This window comes from Colobus angolensis, unplaced genomic scaffold (assembly GCF_000951035.1).
Source record: "Colobus angolensis palliatus isolate OR3802 unplaced genomic scaffold, Cang.pa_1.0 Scaffold4, whole genome shotgun sequence".
Taxonomy (NCBI): Eukaryota; Metazoa; Chordata; class Mammalia; order Primates; family Cercopithecidae; genus Colobus; species Colobus angolensis.
The window spans coordinates 13,432,919-13,448,579 of NW_012117376.1; the positions used below are offsets into that span (position 1 = coordinate 13,432,919).

The 15,661-nt window shown below is 51.9% G+C and overlaps 1 protein-coding gene across 4 annotated transcripts in view; it reads left to right on the forward strand.

Annotated features, from left to right (window-relative positions):
* Nucleotides 1–9,749, forward strand: part of FGR (FGR proto-oncogene, Src family tyrosine kinase) — a 24,246-nt gene extending 14,497 nt beyond the window's left edge. For all 4 annotated transcript variants that reach the window (XM_011955554.1, XM_011955557.1, XM_011955555.1 and 1 more), the window contains 9 exons: nt 380–478; nt 4,712–4,815; nt 5,003–5,152; nt 6,156–6,311; nt 6,387–6,566; nt 7,078–7,154; nt 7,421–7,574; nt 8,685–8,816; nt 8,913–9,749. In XM_011955554.1, coding sequence (XP_011810944.1) covers nt 380–478; nt 4,712–4,815; nt 5,003–5,152; nt 6,156–6,311; nt 6,387–6,566; nt 7,078–7,154; nt 7,421–7,574; nt 8,685–8,816; nt 8,913–9,121 — 1,261 coding nt within the window. In that variant the 3' untranslated portion in view covers nt 9,122–9,749. The remainder of the gene's footprint in view (nt 1–379; nt 479–4,711; nt 4,816–5,002; nt 5,153–6,155; nt 6,312–6,386; nt 6,567–7,077; nt 7,155–7,420; nt 7,575–8,684; nt 8,817–8,912) is intronic.
* The last annotated feature ends 5,912 nt before the right edge of the window (nt 9,750–15,661 follow it).

A 15,661-nucleotide genomic window follows, 5' to 3' on the forward strand; every position in this document is an offset into this window, starting at 1 on the left:
TCTCGAACTCCTGACCTCAGGAGATCCGCCTGCCTTGGCCTCCCAAAGTGCTGGAATTACAGGCATGAGCCACCACACCTGGTCTCTGCCAGGCTTTTTAAGCCACATTGAGAAGTCTAGATTTTATCCAGAAGGAAATCTGTAGCCATTTTCTGTGGGGAAGTGACCTAGTCAGCTGTCCACTGTATTCCCAATCCCCAGCCCAGCCCAGCTCAGCTGAGGAGGCTGGGGCAGAGCAGACAAAAGCGCTGGTGGTGGGGGGTGTCCAAGATGAGGGGTTGGCAGGATTCATCTCTGCAGACCTGTGTGGCTCCGCCTGGCCCCAGGGTGCCTTGGGGGCTGGGGGTGCTGCTGACCATGCCCTGTTCTGTGCCTACAGTGAAGGTGACTGGTGGGAGGCTCGGTCTCTCAGCTCCGGACAAACTGGCTACATTCCCAGCAACTATGTGGCCCCTGTTGACTCCATCCAGGCTGAAGAGTAAGTGAGGATTGCGGCAAGGCCAGCCCTATGGACAGGACCCTGGAGTCCAGACTCCAAGGCCACCTCTTGGACAAGTCATTGCTCCAGTCTGAGCCTGTCTCCTTATCTAATAATTTTGTAAGGTCATTGTCAGAATAAAAGAAGATTGTACTGATAATAATAATAGTAGATAATACTTACAGAGCATGTACTATGTTCGGGGCACTATTGAAAGTACTGTCTGTGTATTAATAGGGTTAGAAACTACTATTACCCTATTTTACAAATGAGGAAGCTGAGGCACAGAGAAAGTAAATATCCTGTGCGAGTTCACATGGCTAGCGAGTGGTGGAGCTGATGTATGAACCCAGATAGTCGGGCTGCATTTGCTCAGCATTATACATATTGCCTCCCAGTCAAAACAACAGTGTATGAGCTTTAAAAAATTGTAAAGTGCTGAACAAGTGCAAGGGAGCATTACTAGGAATTAATTCTATTAAGGAGGCAAGAATTTTTCTTTTCTTTTTTTTGAAGACAGGGTCTTACTCTGTCGCCCAGGCTAGAGTATAGTGTAGTGACACAATCACAGCTCACTGCAGCTTTGACCTCCCTGGCTCAGATGATTCTTTCACCATGCCCAGCTAATTTTTGTATTTTTAGTAGAGATAGTGTTTCACAATATTGCCCAGGCTGGTCTTGAACTCCTGAGCTCAAGTGATCCGCCCATCTTGGCCTCCCAAAGTTCAGGGATTACAGGCATGAGCCACCGAGGCCTGGCCCAAGAGGCAGAAATTTATCATTCATTGAATGCCTTTATATACTTGAGCAAGTATATTACAGCAAGTTTTTACCACCTTGGTTCATTTAACTCTCACAATAACACTGTTGATATTATTAGTTTTTTAAGAGACAAGGGCGTGCTCTGTTGCCCAGGCTGGGGTACAGTGACATGATTTTAGCTCACTTCAGCCTCAAACTCCTGAGCTCAAATGATCCTCCCACCTCAGCCTCTTGAGTAGCTGATACTACTGGTGTGTGCCACCATGCCTGGCTAATTTTTATATATATTTTTTTATGTTGCTCAGGCTGATCTCAAACTCGCTATGTTGCTATGTTGCTCAGGCTGATCTCAAACTTCTGAGCTCAAGCAGTTCTCTCACCTTGGCCTCCCAAAGTGCTGGGATTTCAAGCATGAGTCACCATGCCTGGCCTTGATATTATTATTTTAGACAGAGTCTTGCTCTGTTGCCCAGGCTGGAGGGCAGTGGCACAATCTTGGCTCACTGCAACTTCCACCTCCTGAGTTCAAGCAATTCTCCTGCCTCAGCCTTCCAAGTACCTGGGACTACAGGTGCATGCCACCACACCTGGCTGATTTTTGTAATTTTAGTAGAGACAGGGTTTCACCATGTTGGCCAGGCTGGTCTCAAACTCCTGACCTCAAGTGATCTTCCTGCCTCAGACTCCCGAAGTGCTGCGATTACAGGTGTGAGCCACCATGTCCAGCCCCTTGATATTATTATTGTCCCCATTTTACAGATGAGGAAACTGAGGCTCATAAAGCTTTTAAAAAGCTATCCTCACAAATGTCATACATATATGAGAAAAGAAGGGATTGATGAGACTGCAAAGTGAGAATCCAGGACTCTGTGACTGATTTGGGTTATGGGGAGTGGGAGGAATCAAGGGTGACTCAAAATCTCCTTAAGGAGCCGGGTGGATGATGGCACCATTTGCTAAGGCAGGGAACACAGGAGCAGGTATAGGTTCATGAGTTCTAGGGGGTACTTGTTGGATTGTGGTTTGTGGAGAGGAACATCCAGGTGGAGGAGGCTGCCAGCAATTCGATTAGGTTGTGCTTTGTATGGCAGGCAACCAGCCCATGCTAATCCATGCCCCTGAATCAGCCCAGAGGAAGGGGCACCTTTTCCTAATTGGCACTAAGACTCCTCAGTTTGTTTGCTATGATCCTTGCAGAGGGCACAGTGGGCTAGGGCAGAAATGTGGAACCCATGAGAGTAAAGATGATCATTAAAGCTATATAGGAGGGGGCTGGGGGCAGTGACGCATGCATGCAATCCCATCACTTTGGGAGGCTGAGGTGGGTGGATCACCTGACGTTAGGAGTTCAAGACCAGCCTGGCCAACGTGGTGAAACCTTATTTCTACTAAAAATACAAAAATTAGCTGGGTGTAGTGGCAGGCACCTGTAGTCCCAGCTACTCAGAAGGCTGAGGCAAGAGAATCACTTGAACCTGGGAGGTGGAGGTTGCAGTGAGCCGAGATGGAGCCACTGCACTCCATCCTGGGTAACACAGCGAGACTCAGTCTCAAAAAAAATTAATTAATTAAAAAAATTTTTTAAAGCTATATAGAGGGTTAAGGAAGAGAGCAGAGAGTGAAAAAGATTGGCCCTAGGACCCCACTTTGGGGAAAGCTGCCCTCGAAGGAGAAGGAGCCATTGGAGAAGTGAGGAAATCTAGACCAGCCCAAGTCAGAACAACCAAGAGAGCACAGAAGCTTCAGGAAACTAGAGAGGGCGTGTCAGAGGCTGCCACTGGATTGGGGGTGGCAGTGGGGGTGACCTTGGTGAGAGATTTCTCTGTGCGAGGGTGGGAGGCGGAGGCCAGACAGCAGAACCTGGGAGGCAGTGGGAGGTGAGGAAGTGGAGACCCAAGTGTGAAGCACTTTTTCAAGTGAAGGGAAGGCGAGAAGATACAGCAGAATGTTGATGGCAAGATGGAACTTAGAATAGTTTCCTTTGGGGAAGGGAGAAATGTGGGCATGTTTGGAGGTTGTTGGAATGGAGAGGCTGCATGCAGGTGGAGGCTGCTGGCAGGAAGTGGGTATGACTGAGCAGGAGTGGGTGGGCATCGCTGAGCAGGAGTGGGTGGGCGAGGTTCAGAGGTCAAGTGCAGTGAGGCCCAAGTCTGGGGAGGTGGTAGGAGGCATAAGATGCAGAGGACAGGAGGTTTGTGGGGAGCGTCATGCTTGTGTCCACATCTTGGAGCCAGTGTCACCAAGCGCTGAGAGGTGCTCAGTGCAGTGCTGTGGTTACGGGTAGTGTGGTTAGGAGCACAGGCCCTAAAGCAGACAGCCTGGGTTCCTGTTCTAGCAACTGCAGCCCTCACTGTCTAATGGGGGTTAACAATGGTAGCTATCTCACAACGTTGTTAGGAGAATTAAGTAAATACATACATGTATTAAGGCAGACCCTAGCACGAAATACGTGCTGTTATTATTATACTGATTATTAAGGAAGTAGCTAATGTCATGCGTGTGGGGGGGGGAGGGGTTTGAAAAAACTTGACAACGTGTCCTGTCTATACAGTCCTTCAACACTTCCTCCGTCCCCCTCCCACCTGCCCTCTTGGACACACCACTTGCCAGTGCCTTCTCCTGTTTCCTGAACTGTGCCTAGTACCCAGGGGCGGACTGACTTTCCCAGGGTCCACTAAGACTTCCACCACCCTTGGTTTGAAAACAGGAGGCTCCTTTAATTCAAGATGGCCACAGGCCAGTTTCATGATCATCTGAGTCTTCTATGGCACCTGTGGTCATGTCAGCTCCCCCATTGTACCTGCACAGTTGGTTTAGGGCTAAAGTTCAGTCCCGGAGAGAATCCCCAAGGGAGAGGAGTGATTGAGGCCTGAGGTTGAAATTTAGACTTAGGACAACATCCAAGTCTAAGAGAGTGCAAGAAGAGCAGGAGCTGGGGCGGGAGCAGCCAGAGAGAAGAGAAGCAGGAGACCATGTTGCTCTGGAGGCCAAAGGAGGAAAGGATTTGGAGGTGGGGGTGGGGGAAGGATCTGAGTGATCTGATTACTGGAGTGGTGGAAAAAGAACTAGGGTGAGCGGCAGAGGATTTTAGGTAGATCTCATTAGCCAGCCTGTGGACAGGTCACTTTCCCTCTCTGAGCCTCAACTTCCTCATCTGTAAAATGAGTGCACAGAGGGGCTAGAGTGAGATGAACTGAGGGTCCGTGGCACCCTGATGACTGGGATTGAAGCAATTTTAATTCAAGAGAAACCTAACGAGAAGAGATGCTAACCTTTGTGGGGCACCTACTGTGTGTCAGGCATTTTACACTCCCCTTCTCTGTGATCCTCCCAGCCAGGCTGTGAAGCAGGTGTACCAGCCCCATTGTACGCATGGGGAAAATGGAGTCTTGACTTGTGAAGTGACTGCGCAGGAGGCTGAGGTGAGGTTTGAGCAGAGCACACCTGACTCTTGCCTGCCTTTCCCAACAGGTGGTACTTTGGAAAGATTGGGAGAAAGGATGCAGAGAGGCAGCTGCTCTCGCCAGGCAACCCCCAGGGGGCCTTTCTCATTCGGGAAAGCGAGACCACCAAAGGTAGGGGTGGTGCCATGCGCCAAGGTGACTGGGAGTCCCAACCATTGGGGTAGGGCTAGGAGTGGTAGGGTGCTTGGGTCAAGGCCAAGACTGGGACCAGGTCCTAGGGATGCTGCTGTCGGGCCTCTCCCAGCTCCCAGAGTAGGGGAGAGGAGAACAGCAGATCCGAAGTGATCCTTCTCCACAGGTGCCTACTCCCTGTCCATCCGGGACTGGGATCAGACCAGAGGCGATCATGTGAAGCATTACAAGATTCGCAAGCTGGATACGGGTGGCTACTACATCACCACGCGGGTTCAGTTCAACTCGGTGCAGGAGCTGGTGCAGCACTACATGGGTGAGGGCAGGGGCCTCAGATCCCTGAACCAACCCACTGAAGCATTGTCCAGATGGGGAGACTGAGGCCCAGAGAAGGGAAGGGTCTACCAAGCAGTATTGGCCAGACCAAAACCAGAACCCAAGGAGTGGTCTCCTAGGCCAGGAGCTTTTGTGAGCTTCTGGAGGAAAGCAGTCCATCACCGAGCAGCACCTCCTAATAACTGAGCAAGGCATTGGTCAGTTTCTTGCCTCAAGGCCTCAATTTGTGGAAACTTGATGGAGTGTTTGTGCCACCTGAATGCCCCACCAAGGCACCAGGACTGCCCTGTGGGCAGACAGGGAGCCATCATCACAGGGCCCTGAGCAGGGGGTGACAGAGGCTAGTCTCACTTTTGTGAGAAACTCTGGCTGCTGGTGGAGCTTGGATGCCAGGGGACAAGGCAGAATGAGGGGTCCATCAGAAGGCAGGGACCGTTGTCCAGGTGAGAGGTGGTGGAGACTAAATTGGTGGCAGTGGAGTAAAGACGAAGCAGATGATTCTGAAGCTGGGTAGGAGGCAGAATAGGCCTGACTTGGTGGAGAACTGGCTGTGGGGATGAAGGCAAGGCAGGAGTCAATGCCCACGTTTCTGCCTTGATTGGTTATGCCAAGGATGAGGTCCATGGAAGACCATGGGCCTCATGTCCACACCTTTGCCTGGAATCCCCAACCCCATTTCCACCTGTGAGAATCCCACCTTATCCTTCAAGGCCCAGCTGGAGGCTACCTCCTATGGGAAGGCCCCCAGGCCTTACTAAAGGCTTACAGGGATCATCTCTCCCTCTGGGTGCCACTCCCTTCCTTGGGCACCAACATGTTCCCCTATTCAGTGGGTCGAGTTGCCTTTCTTCCTGGCCTGTGACCTCATTTGGGGCATAGTTCCTTCTAACTGATCTTAGGGTGTGGCACCAGGCTGGAATAGGATAAGGAGTGGAAAGGGGTGTCCTGGCCCTCCTGTGACTACCCCATGACCCCTCCCCTAGAGGTGAATGACGGGCTGTGCAACCTGCTCACGGCGCCCTGCACCATCATGAAGCCGCAGACGCTGGGCCTGGCTAAGGACGCCTGGGAGATCAGCCGCAGCTCCATCACGCTGGAGCGCCGGCTGGGCACCGGCTGCTTTGGGGATGTGTGGCTGGGTACGGAGATCCCGGGGGCTGGGGCGAGGGCCTGGGATCGGGGGAGAGGGTCCTGACAAGACAGCCTCCGAGCAGGCACGTGGAACGGCAGCACTAAGGTGGCGGTGAAGACGCTGAAGCCAGGCACCATGTCCCCGAAGGCCTTCCTGGAGGAGGCGCAGGTCATGAAGCTGCTGCGGCACGACAAGCTGGTGCAGCTGTACGCCGTCGTGTCGGAGGAGCCCATCTACATCGTGACCGAGTTCATGTGTCACGGTCAGGAGGCGGAGCCTGGTCGGGCGGGATTCGGGGTGAAGTTAAGAGGGGAGTTTTCAGGCGTGGGACCTGGGACGCGATCTGTGAGGGACGAGGGACAATGGGTAGAGTCCCACTAAGGGACCAGGTGTGTAAAACGACTGGAGCGCTGGGGTGGGAGCCGGGCCGAGTGAGACCACTACGGATCTGGGGCTGGGGGCGGCGCCTCTGGTGTTGGGGGTGTGGGGCTTGGGCTAACGAAGGCAGAATCGGGAATGAGGGAGGGTCTGGGTTGGAGTCTGAGTGGGTCGTGTCCGGGGCACCAAGGAACAGAAGAAACGAGATGTGGGCAGAGTCCGTGTCTGGCAGCAGGGCCAGGGCGAGACAAGTGAGGGGTTGAGGTACCCGCGGGGTCCTAAGTGAGGGGCGGGTCCAGGTGGGCGGGGATGGAGGGGCGGGGCCAAGCGACAGGGGGAGGGGCTGGGGCCCGGGCTAGGGGTTTGCCGCTGACGTTCTGGCTTCCTCTTCCCAGGCAGCTTGCTGGATTTCCTCAAGAACCCGGAGGGCCAGGATTTGAGGCTGCCCCACTTGGTGGACATGGCAGCCCAGGTAACTGGGCCAGCAGCCTTTACCTCCCGGACCTCCTACCTATTAACTGTTCACAAATTCTCTGTCCCTTCAAACGCCTGGGAGGGCGGCCCCGCCCACTGCATCAGCTGTGCCTCCAGCTGTACCTGAGAGGTACTGCCTCTCTTTCTGGGCCTCAGTCTCCCCCTCTGGAAAGTGGGTTTTTCAAATGGTCCCTCACCCCTCACACAGGCCACGGTGCTGTGAGTCCACATGAGCTCCCATCTCTCCACACTTTGGCCCCCCAGGTAGCTGAGGGCATGGCCTACATGGAACGCATGAACTACATTCACCGCGACCTGAGGGCAGCCAACATCCTGGTCGGGGAGCGGCTGGTGTGCAAGATCGCAGACTTCGGCTTGGCCCGTCTCATCAAGGACGATGAGTACAACCCCTGCCAAGGTGCCCTGCCTCCCCCCACCTTCCAAGAGCTCCCCATGCAACAAGGGACTTCCATGGGGCCCCACACACTCAGGAACCCTTCTTCACCCCAGGTCACCCGAGTCACCCCCATCCTGATGTAGTATGAGAGGCAATTCTGGGCTCAAATCCCAGGTCGGCCACTTACCAGCCATGTGGCCTTGGGCAAGTCACCTGATCTCTGGAAGCTGCCTTTTCTCTTCTGTAACGTGAAAATATTCAGATAACAGCAAATCAGCAGATGTTTACCAGACACCTGCTATGTGACAGGCACAGCTATAATTCTTAAATGAAAGACAATGACGTGCAACAGTGGGACTTCTCTAGCCAGAATGCCTGAGTATGGATCCTAGCCAGGTATTAACTCTGTGATCTGGGCAAGTTACCTAACTAATCAGTGCTTCCTTTCCCTCATCTGTAAAATGAGTCTCTATCTCATGGAGGTTTTGTGAGGGTTAAATGAGTTAATGCATGCATATCACTTAAAACAGTGTCTGGCACACTATCACTTAAAACAGTGTCTGGCACACAGGAAAGGCTAGCCAAATATTGGCTGTTATTAGGATGAGAATTATTGCAATGTTTGGAACGTGCCCATCACTATACTAGACACATAGTAGGTGTTGACTAGATACCATGTCCTTTCTACCATGCCCAGAGACCCTTATGCTCAGGACCCCCAAGATCCTCATCCCTAAAGTCCCCATTCTCTCCTCTCTCTCTCTCTTTTTTTTTTTTTTTTGAGACGGAGTCTCACTGTCAGCCAGGCTGAAGTGCAGCAGTGCGATCTCAGGTTATTGCAACCTCCACCTCCTGGGTTTAGGCGGTTCTCCTGCTGCAGCCTCCCTAGTAGCTGGGATTACAGGCACCTGCCACCACGCCCGGCTAATTTTTGTATTTTTAGTAGAGACGGGGTTTCGCCATATTGGCCAGGCTGGTCTCAAACTCCTGACCTCAAGTGATCCGCATGCCTTGGCCTCCCAAAGTGCTGGGATTACAGATGTGAGCCACTGCGCCCAGACCCCATTCTCTTAATCCAGCTGTTTCCAGGGACCCCCTCACTAACTTTCCCTGCTCCCCCATCCTCTCCAGGGTCCAAGTTCCCCATCAGGTGGACAGCCCCAGAAGCTGTCCTCTTTGGCAGATTCACCATCAAGTCAGATGTGTGGTCCTTCGGGATCCTGCTCACTGAACTCATCACCAAGGGCCGAATCCCCTACCCAGGTTTGCCTCGCCAGGGGTAGGGCTGGGGTAGGGGATGGTCACAGGGAAGGGCTTCCTCCTGGCTGTCCCTTTGACTGACAGAGCCCCATCCTTCAGGCATGAGTAAACGGGAAGTGTTGGAACAGGTGGAGCAGGGCTACCACATGCCATGCCCTCCAGGCTGCCCAGCGTCCCTGTATGAGGCCATGGAACAGACCTGGCGTCTGGACCCGGAGGAGAGGCCCACCTTCGAGTACCTGCAGTCCTTCCTGGAGGACTACTTCACCTCCACCGAACCACAGTACCAGCCCGGGGATCAGACATAGCCTGTCCGGGCATCAACCACCTCTCTGGCGGTGATCACCAGTCCTTGCCAATCCCCAGAGCTCTTTTTCCAAAGTTCCTAGGCTGGCTTAGAAGCCCATAGAGTCCTAGCATCTCCCAGGAGGCGGCCTGCTCTGACACCACCTAGGGCAACTCACTCACTTTACAGATGGGGCAAAAGGAGGCCCAGAGCTGATCCCTCATCCGCTCTGGCCCCAAGCACTATTGCTTCCTTTCCCACTTAGGCCCCTACATGCCTCTAGCCTTTCTCACTCCATCCGCACCCAAAGTGCTCAGACCTTGTCTAGTTATTTATAAAACTGTATGTACCTTCCTCACTTCTCTCCTATCACTGCTTTCCTACTCTCCTTTTATCCCACTCCAGTCCAGGTGCCAAGAATTTCCCTTCTACCCTCAATTCTCTTGTGTCTGTAAGTTACAAAGTCAGGAAAAGTCTTGGTTGGACCCCTTTTCTACTGGGTGGATGCAGTGCTCCAGGACTAGGGTCTGGGCCCAGGTTTGAGGGAGAAGGTTGTGGAGTGCTTCCCACCTCTCTGAATAGTGTGTATGCATTGGTTTATTGATTCTGTAAATAAGTAAAATGACAATATGAATCCTCAAGCCATGAAATACTCTTGAACTTTCCTTTGGGAGGGAGGGTGGTCAATGGGAGGTGAACGGACAGATTTGGCCACAGGCAGAAGCAGGGGAAGCTGAGAGAGGGCCTTAATGCCTACGAAGCACGGGGCATCCAAGGTGTGGAGTTTTAGAACACCCAGAGTCCCACTGCTCATCTGCTTGTGATTTTAGAAGACAAGCAACTGGCCAGGCGCAGTGGCTCAAGCCTGTAATCCCAGCACTTTGGGAGGCCGAGGCAGGCAGATCACGAGGTCAAGAGATCGAGACCATCCTGGCTAACACAGTGAAACCCCGTCTCTACTAAAAATACAAAAAAAAAAAAATAGCCAGGCGTGGTGGCGGGCGCCTGTAGTCCCAGCTGCTTGGGAGACTGAGGTAGGAGAATGGCATGAACCTGGGAGGTAGAGCTTGCAGTGAGCTGAGACTGCGCCACTGCACTCCAGCCTGGGTGACAGAGCAAGGCTCTGTCTCAAAAAAAAAAAAAAAAAAAAGACAAGCAACTGAAGATACATTAAAATTAAAATGTCCCCTTCGTTACTGATGTGGCCTTCAATCTGTGTACAATAGGTTTGCTAATTCTTTATCTGAGTTCGTCGGATTTGCCATTCATCACAGGCGCAGTGGGACAACCTTAGGCCTCCTTTGCCACGGCAAGGAGGAAGACCACAGTGGAACCTCTGGAGCTGTCAGATTCTCCAAAAGAGGAGAGAAGAGGGGAGGAGAGAGGAGAGGCCTGAGGGTTAGTCTAACTCACTGTATCTCACTAGGGGAGTTTTGCCCCCAAGGGAGCTTTTGGAGAGGTTTGGAGGCAGTTTGGTTTGTTTGGCTCCTACAGGTAGGGATCAGGGATGCTGAACAACCTGCAGTGCACCTGTGCCACGATGAATCTTCACACTCCCTCATTCCCCTTGGAGAAACTCTGGAAGCTGACATGCCTCCGTGTGGAAACAAGAGGAGCGGGGAATAAAGATTCCCACCTCTCCCGTCAGTAAATTTTTGTTGACCATCTGACTTACTAAGGGAAAGGACAGGGAAGGAGTCTGGAAGCTGGGAATCACTGCTGCAATTGGCAAATCACTACCCAGCATTGACTCTGCAAAGCATTGACTCTTTGCTAAGGAGGACCCTGGGAACACAAACATGAATAAGACCTGTCCCTGCACTGGAGGAGGAGTTCATAGTCAAGCAGAGGAGGAAAATTGTAATAATAATAACTCATTTATTAAGTGTCCTCTGAATGTCAGATGTATTTACAGCCATCTTTTCATTTTAATCCAGTCCTGAGCCTGGTTCTGTGACTAGTCCCATTTGTAGGTGAAAAAACTGAGGCTCAGGGGTTACATGATGTACCAAGGGCATGCAGCTGTATGTGACAGAGCTAGGATTTGAACCTAGATCTTACACCAAAGCTCATAGTCTTTTCACTAGACTTCATTGCCTCTAGGCTTTGGGAAGAGAGCATCTGTGGGGTGTGTTGTATGTGTGTGTGTGTATGATCCTTCCTCCTCTAGTTATTGGTGGAAAGATTCCCTGGAAATCCTCCTATGCTGGGTGACCTAAAGGAAAGAAAGATAAGGCGATCAATGCAGATTGAGAATTCTCTGTGTCCTGCCCTGTGCTGGGGATTGCTGAATGAGAGCAATAAGATGGAGAGAAGCCAAATGGCTGCTCAGAGGGGTTGTCATAGGGGTGGGAGCCTTAGCTCTACAGAAAAAGTCTCAGGGGCCAAGGCTTCCCAAGGGCTACAGTTTCTGGTTGACCAAACTCACAAGAGCCTGATGTATAAGCCAGAGGTCAGTGATTCTACCTGCCATGAAATAAGCAGAGAAGAGCATGGCTCTGGAGCTGTAGTGCCTGGTGTGAATCCTGCCTCCACCACTCACTAGCTGTGTGATTTAGTGTAAATTTTTCACTTCTCCAAGCCTCGATTTCCTCATCTCTGAAATAGTAATCAAATGATCAATACATGTTAGTTCTCTTTGTCACTACCATTTGCAAATTGTTGACTCTGTGCCAGGCATCCTGCTAAGTGCATGCATGCTGCCATTTTATCCTCGCAGATCCCTATGAGGAGGAGTTTGTTGTATCTTCATGTTGCTAATGAGGAAACTGAGGCATAGTGAAGTGAATCAGCAGGACAGAAGTGGCAGAGCAGGGGCTTACACCAAGTCTTTTGACTCCACAATCAGTGCTCTCAGTCTCCATAGCCTTTTTCAGGGACCAGAATATTCTTGTCCGCCCTACAGGGCTCTGTCTGGTACCCGGATGCCTGTTTGGTTTCAACGAAAGCCCAGCAGGGCAGTGAACCACCCGGAGTTCACCAGGCCCCTCACTGGTCCTCAGTAGAGACCAGGGCCTCCTGAGCCTGGAATCCCTGTGTCTACTGGTGCTTTCCTTGTCTCTCCCTCTGACACAGCTAGATGAATTCTCCCTTGCACCCCATTTTCTGTGCTGCCTTCTGTTCCCTTCAGATAGAGCACAATGCAATTGATTAGGCTTCTGCTTTCTCAATTTCAATCACATCCTCGCCCTGCCTCCCTGAGATTACAGGCGGGTCACCTTGATTGCGGTTTGCACCGTTCACAAAACTCTTCAGTCGTTTACAAAACCATCTCTCGCCTCATTCACTCCCCCACCTGGCTCTTCTCCTCCGTGATGCGTGGATTTTACTGGTTTAAGACTCAGAGGGCAATTTTATTTCCAAGTTCATGGTGGGGGAGGAGGACACCTAATTGACTAATGCTGGGTATTTCGCATGCATCGTCTAATTTGATCTTCACCACAAGGCAGCACAGATGTGTGATTATCCCCATTTTACAAAAGAGGAAACAAGACTCTGAGAGGCTACAACACTGGCTCAAGGTCATACAGGCGGATGGTAGAGCCAGGATTTGAACTCAAAGTCTCATGTGTTCCCCGGGTCATATTTCTTGATTTGAAGGAGCAGCCTGGGAAAGTGTCATATGGACCCAGAGTCAGGACCAGGAAGGGCCTGGTGCACATAGGGCTCAGGGGTAGCTCCATACACGCTGAGGATTGTACTCGTAAAAGAACTAAGTCATTTATTAATTTCACACACATCTACTGATGTCTCCTGTAGGCTGGTCCTGTCTAGGAGGCAGAACAGTAAACAATGACAACACTTAGGGGCAAGGTCAGTCTGGGAGCCAAGTCTGGGGGATTTCTTGGAGTCTGTGAAATAAAAATCTGCTTGATGAAGCAGCCAGAGGGTGAGGTCATCTCCAGCAGAGGGAACAGCATGTGCAAAGGCCCAGAGGTATGGTAGAGTAAGGCCCATTCAGCCTAGGCAAGTGCCAATAATTAGGCATGGGAGGGCTGAGGGTGAGGATGAGGCATGGAAGAAGAGGGACGGAGAGTCAGAGGCAAGAAGTAGGAGGGGGAAGACCAAGGGGTATGGGCCCTGAGTTGTGGGGAAAAGAAAGAAGAAATCTGGGGGACCCAGGACTCATTGTGGGGAATGGAGTCTAATCTGGATCCCACTGCTCCAGGACTGAGCTGAGTGGATCCTCTCTCCACTCCAGTAGTTGTCTCCCAGGTACAGTATCGAAGACACACACACACACACACACACACACACACACACACAGCCTGGATGGTCCTGCAGTGATGTTCACACTCTCTCTAGTGGTGACTCTGAGTACTACATCCAAAACTGCAAGAAACTTTCCCCTGGGATGGGAGAACCAGGTCTTTCCAGAAACTTTCCACCACAGGACAGGAGGTATGGCACAGTTCCTGCTCTCAAAGAGGTCACAGTTTAATGGTGATGGGTGCTAATGCGACAGATGCAGGCAGAAAATGACAATAAAGCTATGTGGGAGAACAGGGGAGAGTCCTAACTCAACTGGGCTGGGGGAAGTCTGGGAGGCTTCTCAGAGGAGGTGTTGATTCACGAGAAACAAGAGTAAGAGTAAGAGTAAGAGTTTGCCTGGTAAAGAAAGAAGCAACAGAAGGGCATTCCAGACTGGACAGAATTAAGTGAGCTCAAAGGCAAGAAATGAGACTGCTCAGGGAGTTACAATTAGGTAGGTGTGCTAGGAGTGTGAAATGTCAGAGGGGTTAGTGGCTAAAGATGAAGATGGCAAAGGCAGGCATGGGTCTTGTCTGCCACGCACTCGAGCTGGGATCCTAAGCCTTGGGCAATGGGGAGACACTGAAGGGTTTTGAGCAGGGTAGTAGCAAGGTCAGATTCACTTTTTTTTTTTTTTTAGACGGAGTCTCACTCTGTTGCTCAGGCTGGAGTGCAGTGGTACCATCTCAGCTCACTGCAACCTCCGCCTCCCGGCTTCAAGTGATTCTCCTGACTCAGCCTCCCAAGTAGCTGGGACTACAGGCGGGAGCCACCACGTCCGGCTTATTTTTGTATTTTTAATAGAGACGGGGTTTTGCCATATTGGCCAGGGTTGTCTCAAATGCCTGACCTCAAGTGATCCGCCTGCCTTGGCCTCCCAAACTGCTGGGATCACAGGTGTGAGCCACCGTGCCCAGCCAGATTCATTTTTCAGAAGGAATCCTTTGGTGACAATGGGGAGGAAAGATGGGAGGGGAAGAGGCAGAAGAGGGACACCCCCTTGGACACAAAGAACCACACCAGGTCACCTTCATATAAGGATATGTAGCTTTGACCGCGCCAATGAACCAGACATAGCGATACAAGTTATGGCACCTACAGACATGTCAGTGGGATCCCAGGCTGAGTGCTCACAGACAAACATGTACTGCTTCACACTCAGACACAGAAGTCGGGCCCGCAAGTGAAAGCAAACCGAGGACACACAGTTATCCCCCAGGCACAGGCGCACAGCGGGAACTACACAACCCTGATGGCCACAGGAATTCACACACACTCAGCGTGGCTGTCAAGGGCCCGACCCTGCTCCCCCTCTGTCTCCCCCAGGTCCCTTACCACCTCCGGCAGGAACAAAGCTGACCTTTGCCCTCTGGCCTCTGGCCTCTCCTCCCACACCCCCTGCCCCAGAGGGAGGAGCTGTTTGAAGTCTGGGCTGCAGCTGGGGTTTCCTGTGGCCTAGAGGAATGTGGGAGGACTTGCACGGGGGAGGGGAAAGAGGCTGGCCCAGGAGGAGGGCTAACAGGGCCTGGGGGCCTTAGTCCCCACTGTACCACAATGAGGGAGGCTTCCTGCTTGCATGGTCTCTTGGGCTTCAGCTTTGAGTTGTTCCCATCCAAAGAAGGGGAAAACCAGGGCCATAATGGCTCCAGTCCAATAGGCCTCTTGTTCCTGGATCTGCAGCTCAATAGCTTAGGATAGGCCCGCAACCTCTCTAGGCCTCTGTCTCCCCTTCTTCATACTGGGCTGAACCACCCTCTAGCAGTCCACACCTCCCCTGAGGCAGCCCCAGGAGTAGGGCCAGCCCCAGAACTTCCATATTCAGGGAGGGCCATGCTAGTCCCTACCCTATCCTGCCCTTTCCATGAGGCCCGGGGGCCTGGCTCCAGGCTGCTGGGACCTGTCAGTTATTGTCATTATTAGTGTGACTCATCATCTCTCTTACCATGCCCTTGCCAGTTTTCACAGTGCTTTTACATCTATGTGCTCAGTTAATCTTCTCAGCAGCTCTGCTTCTATTTTACACACGGGAAAACTGAGACTCACACAGACTGAGGACACACAAGTAAAATCAAGATCAGGACCAGGCCTGTCTGGCTCCTACTCCACATGGCCTCTCAAACCCAAGGCTCCATAACTTTATCTCCAGACTCTCATCTTTATTTTCTAGGGTCTAGCTACACCACCTTCTGCTTACACTGCAACAAAAGCGGCTGGAGGGAGCTGAGCCCAGAGAGGGATGATTCAGGCGCTTCCAGAACCTGTGTCCTCTGCCTCAAGCCTCCTTTCCCTCCTGCTTGAGAACTGCTGAAGC